Source organism: Magnolia sinica, chromosome 3 (assembly GCF_029962835.1).
Source record: "Magnolia sinica isolate HGM2019 chromosome 3, MsV1, whole genome shotgun sequence".
Taxonomy (NCBI): Eukaryota; Viridiplantae; Streptophyta; class Magnoliopsida; order Magnoliales; family Magnoliaceae; genus Magnolia; species Magnolia sinica.
The window spans coordinates 103,060,407-103,068,418 of NC_080575.1; the positions used below are offsets into that span (position 1 = coordinate 103,060,407).

The 8,012-nt window shown below is 41.7% G+C and overlaps 2 protein-coding genes across 2 annotated transcripts; both read right to left on the reverse strand.

The window, feature by feature from the left end:
• Positions 1–3,011: 3,011 nt before the first annotated feature.
• On the reverse strand, positions 3,012–3,677 carry LOC131239015 (vegetative cell wall protein gp1-like). Its single transcript, XM_058236578.1, has 2 exons — positions 3,659–3,677; positions 3,012–3,541 (listed from the first exon to the last, which is right to left on the reverse strand). Exons 1-2 carry the CDS (start codon positions 3,675–3,677, stop codon positions 3,012–3,014), a joined length of 549 nt encoding a protein of 182 aa, XP_058092561.1.
• A 1,482-nt stretch (positions 3,678–5,159) lies between these two features.
• LOC131240482 (glycine-rich protein 5-like) lies at positions 5,160–5,752 on the reverse strand. Its single transcript, XM_058238739.1, has one exon. The coding sequence runs from the start codon at positions 5,697–5,699 to the stop codon at positions 5,346–5,348; it is 354 nt and encodes a 117-aa protein (XP_058094722.1). The 5' UTR covers positions 5,700–5,752; the 3' UTR covers positions 5,160–5,345.
• Positions 5,753–8,012: the final 2,260 nt, after the last annotated feature.

Here is an 8,012-nt window from a genome sequence, read left to right on the forward strand (position 1 = left end):
AAACGGATGGACAGGATGGATTTTTTTACAAACATCAGAGTGGACCCCACCCAGTGCAGGAACTTCACGCGGAGCGCTTTCCGCAGGAAATCCGCGTCCCAGCAAAATACACCGAGCTCCGACCATGGCTTGGACAACTACCTCAAGTCAGGTGCAGAAGTACACCAGCGCTGTTTAGTATTTCTCGATCAAGTTATACTAACATACGCCGTCAGCTTATTTTACCATGGATTTTATCAAGGTATTAATATCTTGTGAAAGGAAATTTCCACAGAAGTACTTTCTTGAGTGCTGGACGACTGTCTATGCTACAGGAACCGACGCGGATTGCCCGCATCACCGTGTCTCGGGATTCCTGCCATTAAAACTTAGGTGGGGCTGCCACAGCGATATGTGTAAAAATTCACCCCTTCAATCCTGAGGGCGTGTTTGGCGCACGGCATTGGGAAGGATTAGGTGGAATGGGATTCAAAAAAACATAATTATTACACATGGTAGGGATTGTCCCGTGTTACCATGGGATAAGCTTAATGCTATGCTATGGTTGTAATACGGTGGTACATTGAATAAATATATCCACCATTATTTGAAACTATTGAGAATAACACGTGTTGTATCCAAGCCGTTCATCTGTTTTGTAACCTCAATTTATGGTATGGGAATGAGGCAAATCCAAAACTTACATGGCTCCAAAGAAGTTTTCAATAGTATGTATTCAATCCCCGCTGCTTTCTATGGTAGAGTCCACTTGAGCTTTAGATCTTCCTGATGTTCCGGCCCGTGCTCTAAAATGATCTCAAAAAATGGGTCAATGGTGTGGATTAGCCCACACATCATGGTGGGACCTATACAACTTGCAAACATTGAATAGAATTGGCACGGACCCAATGCAAATCCATCTAATCTAATTCCAAGCTTTTCCATTCTTCCCAAACATTGAGTGTTTTTTAATATGCCTGGCTCATATTTTGACATGAACTTGAAAAACGGATGGATGGATGGAGTACTGGATTTCTTACCAACATTATCATGGGCCCATCTAGCTTGTAACAGCAGTCCATCTCAACTGAGGGCCATCATTCCCTAGCGAGGAGGGTCCTTAATGTGGTCATGGGTTCAAATACCCACAGTGGTGAAAATCTACTTTCGTATGAGTGCGTGGTGGTGTGAGAGTATGGGTTTAAAAAAATGACTCAGTCCTACGTGGGCTGCATGAGATCCACCATGATATATGTTTTATGGCGTCCATTTATTTTTTCAAGTAATTTTATGGTATGAGTTAAAAAAATGAAGATCTAAGTCTCAAGTGGACCACATAGTCGTGCTCTGATTTTAAGGTCGAGTTTTGAGGTAAGAGAGTTTGGTCAAGGCCAGCTCAGCGTTCATAGTTGTTCATTGGTCGGGATAGTGGCATGTCAGCCAAGCAACTGGGGTCACTGCTTATGGTTAGTGCTTGAGTTGGTTGCAGATGTTGTGCTGGGCATCTGAAGCCGAGCTCTCACCCAACCCCCTCATCTGATCTGTCTGCTTTGATGTTTCTATCTCATTCCAATTGTTTGGTCAATCCAGTTTTACCCATAATAAGAATAATTATCATTCGATCATCGTAGTCCACTAGACAACCAGATCGATTTGATATTTAGGATCCCAGTGTGATTTTATCAAAAAAATTGGATAGACCATATAGATCAGATCTCACACATCCTATGACCCAAAATTATATATAATATATGATTTGTTATCCATCAATGTTGATCCGAATGGTCCACCTAATAATCACATTAGCCCTATTCTTAAGGTTCTTGTAGGTCATTGTAAGCCAAACTCAATTCCCTACACAAAAGCCAAACATAATCGCCCAACAATTTGGGTCTTCCGGCATATGCTACATGTATGCATGTGAGTACGTATGATTAATCCAAATTGTTCATCAAATAAATCAATATGAAATTCATCATATTATCAAAAAAAAATAAAAAATAAAAAAATCAATGCAAATACGAACTTATATTTGAGTCTCCAGAGTTTCTCCCTTTAAGAGAGTTCGGCTGCAATTGTGGTCCTCATATCTCCCTTCTTTGAAAAATCAAATTTTAAATTTGAATTTCAAAATAATTAATTTTATTTATTTATTTAGGGTCGTTACACACAGCCATGTGTGAGTTCCATCCATCCATCCACTGGTGCCTTCGGTTTTACGCCTTAATATCAATATCCAGCCTGATCAGAGCTCAAGTAGGCCACACCAAAGGAAACCACGAGGGACAATGTGGTGGGGGATACCCACCATAGAAACTTCCGGATGCAATTTGGAGCTCACCGTGTTGTGTATGTGTCATCCATCTTCATCGTAGGATGATGGAACACAATGAAAATAAATCCATTCCAAAAATTGATGTGGGCCACAAATATGAATCTGCTTTTGTTTTTTTCCTTTGTAGTTGTGGTTTTACACTTCTCCCTGTGTTGTGCTCCCCTTAGCTTTTCACAAGGATGATTTTTGGAATTTACGGTTCCCATTAGCAGATTCACCGGATGCACGGTTTGGATGCCACATAAACATTACAGGTGGTCCTACACCATGTGACCATCACCCTTGCATGTAAGGACGAGTTGCCTTGGAAACCTACGAATCAGGCGTGGCCTTGCAGGATTCTGAAACCCTAACATCTAGTGAAAGAAGGTTGGAATGCAGCTATCACATGTTTCATTTGAGGGGAGAGGAACCTCAAATGCCCACCTCACTTTCTTGTACTGATTGAATCAACGATGCATGGCAAATTCTACTGCAGTCGTTGGCCAAAAAGCTTGGAACATGAAGACTCTTCTCCTTCTTCACGTCTCCTTCTGTTCCTCTTCTCATTACTTTTGCTTTCTTCACATGTTAATGGTTGGATTGCAAGAGATGGGTTTGTCGAGAAGAAGGTAAAAATGCAAGCCGGGAGAAATTGGCGGTGGTGATAAGGGGCGAGGGGATGAGTTGGGCGGCGGCAATGGCGGAGATGGTGGTGCTAGAGGAGGAAATGGTAAATATGGTGGTTATGAAGGTGTAGGAGGTAGTGGTGGGCCAGGAGGAGGTGGTGGGCCTGATGGAGGAAAAGGCGGTCCGTGCTGGGACTTGGTGGTACTGGTGCCGGAACAACAAGAGTCTGTGGTGGCAGCGCAAATGGAGGTGAAGGAAGTGGTGGAGCAAAGAGTAATGGTGTAATTGGAGGAGATGGTGGTAATGATGGAGAAAAGGGTGGTAGTGGTGGTATTGGAGGGAGCGGAGAAAATGGGTCAGAAGGAAGGGGAGGTGGTGGTGGTTTTGGAGGAGGTGTAGGTGGTGGTGGTGGTTTTGAAGGAGGTGTAGGTGTAGGTGGTGGTGGTGGTTTTGAAGGAGGTGTAGGTGGTGGTGGTAGTGGAGGCTTTGGTGGAGGAGGAGGTGGTGGGTATGGTGACGGTGGTGGCGGTGGGGGTGGATTTGGAGGAGGTGGTGAGTTTGGAGTAGGTGAAGGGAGAGGAGGAGGTGGTGGATTTGGAGGTGGTTTTAGTGGTGGAGCTCACAAGATTTTAGATTTGAGAAGAGAGAAGAATATAATAGTTAGAAAGAGTACTTGGGAATTAATTTAAATATATGGTTCTTGAATTATTAGCAGAGTAACACCTATTCGTTTACCTTGTTGCATCAATTTCATTATGTAATGTTATTTTATTAGGATTCATAATATACAAATAAAGAGTGGGCCCCACTTATGATTGCACGTGACTTTCATGAATCACTTTGATCAAGTGAACCTGAACACCTCAACAGGTGGCTTGGAAAATGACTTGGTAAATTATATCTAATCAAGCCCCGATTCTCTCTCCATATCATGTGGCCCACTTATGATTGCATTCGCTCCTTAAGGAACCATCTAATCAGACAACACTAAGCATATGATCAATGTGATAATGGGGTTTCATGTGTCACTAATCTACACCATTGATATGTTCTGTCCTTAAATTTCTCCACGATTTAATAATTTTAAATTTTAGATGCATGGCCTGTAGATGAACGTTCAGGAAGACAAATACACCCACATTCAAAGAGGAATCCGTACTGGTTTTTGTCTTTTCCTGTTAATTTGTATGCCTCCAACTATTTCCTGCAAAAGCCTCTCGGAGGAAGTTGCTGCGCTCGAAACCTAAATGGGCCCACTGTGACGTTTGTGAGGAATCCACCCCGTTCATCCTTTTGTTAGATCATTTTAGGACATGGGGTGATTTAATACTCAAGTGCGCTGAAAACGTGTGGATTGAACTTCTCCAGTTGTAATATTCGGGGGCGATATGGATGGCACGTAAACATAACTGTCGACCCGGGGAGGTTTCAACGGTAGGAATTTCTTACAAAAGCCCCACCTAGGTTTCGAGCGCATGAAATCCGCATCCTTTCACCGTGGTGCAATCACTATTCAAAGCATGAAATGGACGGTTTGGATCTGAACAATGTGTGCCACGTGTTTAGAATATCATGGAGCATGAGCTGGAGGTGTGGGATCTGATTTCATCCTGATAGTTACTGCTTGTCATTTTATAATCTGTCATCCTAATAAATCTGCCTCCTTAAGGGATCGAGTTCCTGGATTCACAGTCAGAAAATGAAAGCCAGCTACTTGGATAGTTCACATTGGCACGTGTAAAAATCAAATAATCCATCCAAATAGGAAACCTCAAATTATATTAGTTGAATACGAACAATTGACCATTTTTTCTATCTATTCAGTTACATGTTTTCTGTTTGGCTTGTTAGAAAATGAGTTCAGTGGAAGTGGCATTAGAGGGTGCTGATGCTTCAGAACCTGAATAGTTTCGTAATTGACAAAAACCATTTCCGTTGAATCATACAAGCATCTGATTATTAGACAGAGCCAAACTTCATACAATATTAAAGAAAAAGAACCTTGCTAACCATCCAATCAATGGGCCTTTTTTCACTTAACAGGAGCCTTAGCTGGTTTTCGGCTTAGCGTTCATTTGTATCCCACCAACTAGAAGGCTCTAAAACTGTCTAAACACTGATTTTTGGACCATGTCACACTTAATATTGGAATCATAAAATTAGAAGATTTTGATATGATCCTTACGTGCCATGTATTCAGAATGACATGGATGTATGGAAAATGTTGTACCAGAAATAAAACATATATAATAGCTACTTCTCTTAACTAATTAAGCTTAATAAAACATGAACTTGAAACATAACACAAACACAAAACTAAAAAAAACATAAACTTATACATATTCTATCACCTAACTACCAAAATAAAACGTTTTTAGCTTGAGAACGCGCACACATGCATTTAGCCCGTGATCCAACCAAATCAAGGAAGAATGCCACCGGCTCCGCCAATTCCACCAGCACCACCAACGCCACCACCAACACCTCCCAATCCACCAACCCCACCGACCCCAGTTGCACCACCAACACCACCGAGTCCACCCACTCCACCACCGATTCCACCAATGCCACCAACCCCACCACCGACTCCGCCAACGCCACCAAGTACCGGTAGTCCACCAATGCCGGTGACCCCACCGACACCAGCGAAACCGCCAACCCCACCATATGTAATGAAGTTCTTTTGGTCGTTTAAACCAGCGTCGCTGGGTACATTCCTAGCACTAGTGTTCATCACAGTCAGTGCAAGAACTAACATGACATACCACCTTGCCATCTCTCTCTCTCTCTCTCTCTCTCTCTCTCTCTCTCTCGTGGGGATATCAGATGGATGGGTGCTTGTTGCATGATTTTATACACAAGCATTGAACGAGTTTTGAGGTGGGATGGTGAAGATATTAATGGCAGGGGTAAATGTGGGACGCGGTTTGACTACTGACACTGTCAGCAGCGTGTAGATAGTGGATGGTGCTTTTTGGCCCCATCATGATTTATGTGTTTTATCCACACCGTCCATACATTTTTATAGATTTTTTTATGGCATAAGAAAAAAATTGAGGTTAATAAAAATCTCAGGGGGACCACAAAACAGGAAAGAGTAGTGATTGAATACCCACCATTAAAAACATAAAAAACTTCCTGGGGGCACAAAGTTTTGGATCAAGCTGATATTTGTGTTTTTTTCCTTCATCCAGGTCTTTGTGACCTAATCAACAGGTTGCATAGCAAATAAACCTAACAGTGGGCGCAGGAGGTTTTCAATGGTGAGTGTTTAATTAGCACCGTTTTACCATGGCATGGTCCGCTTGAGATCTGGATCTGCAACGATTTTGGGATCATGCGCTAAAATAATAATCGAAAATGGATGGACGGTGGGGATAAAACAGATACATCATTGTAGGGCCCACAGAGATCCATCCAGTAGCCATCTAGCTACTGATCGACAGTGTCGGTACGCAATCCGCGTCCATTACCGTGACGGTGAAAAGTAAAAGTAAAAGAAAGACTTTATACTCTGTCAGAGTGTGATGGATGATATGCTGACACGTGGGATCGGGTAGAATTTGCATCCTTGGTATACAAGTAATTCGAATTAAATGGTCAAAACAATGGGTCCAGTATATATGTATCATGAGTTAAAAATTATTTTCATTTGATTATTTGACTATTGAATTTTTGGACAAATTGGACCGTAAAGAAGTGAAAAACATGCAATGGTCCTGTGTTAAGAAACAAGTGTCCATGAATCTGAAGTTTTTTTTTTTTTTTTGAAAGGATGAAATCTTGCCTCTAAAAATGGCATTTTTGTCATTTGTTAATGGCCCATTGTCTCTATGATGACATTTTTTTAATATATTTTTATAATGACGATTAATTAATGTCACGAGAAAAAAAATATACAATCAATCAGGAGGGTCCCGACAAAAAGGGCGGACCACTCCCATGGTATAATCCACTCTGCACAAAAGCTACTTGGGAAACGAAAAGGGAAAAAATAGGAAACAAAAGGAGACCCCCCTACGAAAGCCGAATGTTCCAAAAGCTAATATTACCAAGGACGTGGTTTCCATGCACTTGTCTCGGAAAGGTTGCATGGGATTCATATAATTTGTTTAGGCAACCTTCGCTGGCTATTCTGGCTAAGACATCGGCGACTGAATTTCCTTCACGATGAATGTGAATTTAGGGTTGTTAGTTTATGTCACATGGATGGCGTGTTTAGTCCTTCGAATAAAATGGTATTGAATTGTATTATATGGGATTAAGATCATTATTGCATGATGATTGCATGTATGGAAATATCATGATATTTTAGCCATCTAATCTCATGTTTGGGACAAAATTTTTACTATTGGAAAACATTGTATTAGACAAAATCATGTTTACTGGACCATGGAATTGTAATTAAAGGACCAAATTCACAATGGATGTCACCAGAATATCATGTGTACACAGTATATAAGGATGGATGGCATGAATAAACATATGCATCAATGTGGGGCTCACATGTGTAGTGGAATTCAAAATCCATGAAAACCCAGCATGAGACCAAATGCAATTCTATCCCGCCGATTCCCAACCTTTTCATCCTCCCCAAATGATGGATGGAATTTACAGGACCAAATGTCATTCTATCCCACCTAATCCCATTTAATGCCCTGTGCAAGCATGGTGCCCACCCTGAGTATCAAATAAATATTCTTAATGAAGAGAGAGAGAGAGAGAGAGAGAGAGAGAGAGAATGCAATAAGCCCATTGTAGCGTCTTGTGTCACTATATCTTTTAATGTCTGTTAATCTTTGGGACCATGAGGCAGTTGCCAGTGATGTTGAGAGAGAGAGAGAGAGAGATCTTTGGGACCATGAGGCAGTTGCCAGTGATGTTGAGAGAGAGAGAGGGAGAGAGATCTTTGGGACCATGAGGCAGTTGCCAGTGATGTTGAGAGAGAGAGAGAGAGAGAGAGAGAGAGAGAGAGAGAGAGAGTGCAATAAGCCCATTGTAGCGTCTTGTGTCACTATATCTTTTAATGTCTGTTTATCTTTGGGACCATGAGGCAGTCGCCAGTGATGTTGTGCTTTTCCGCTTAGGG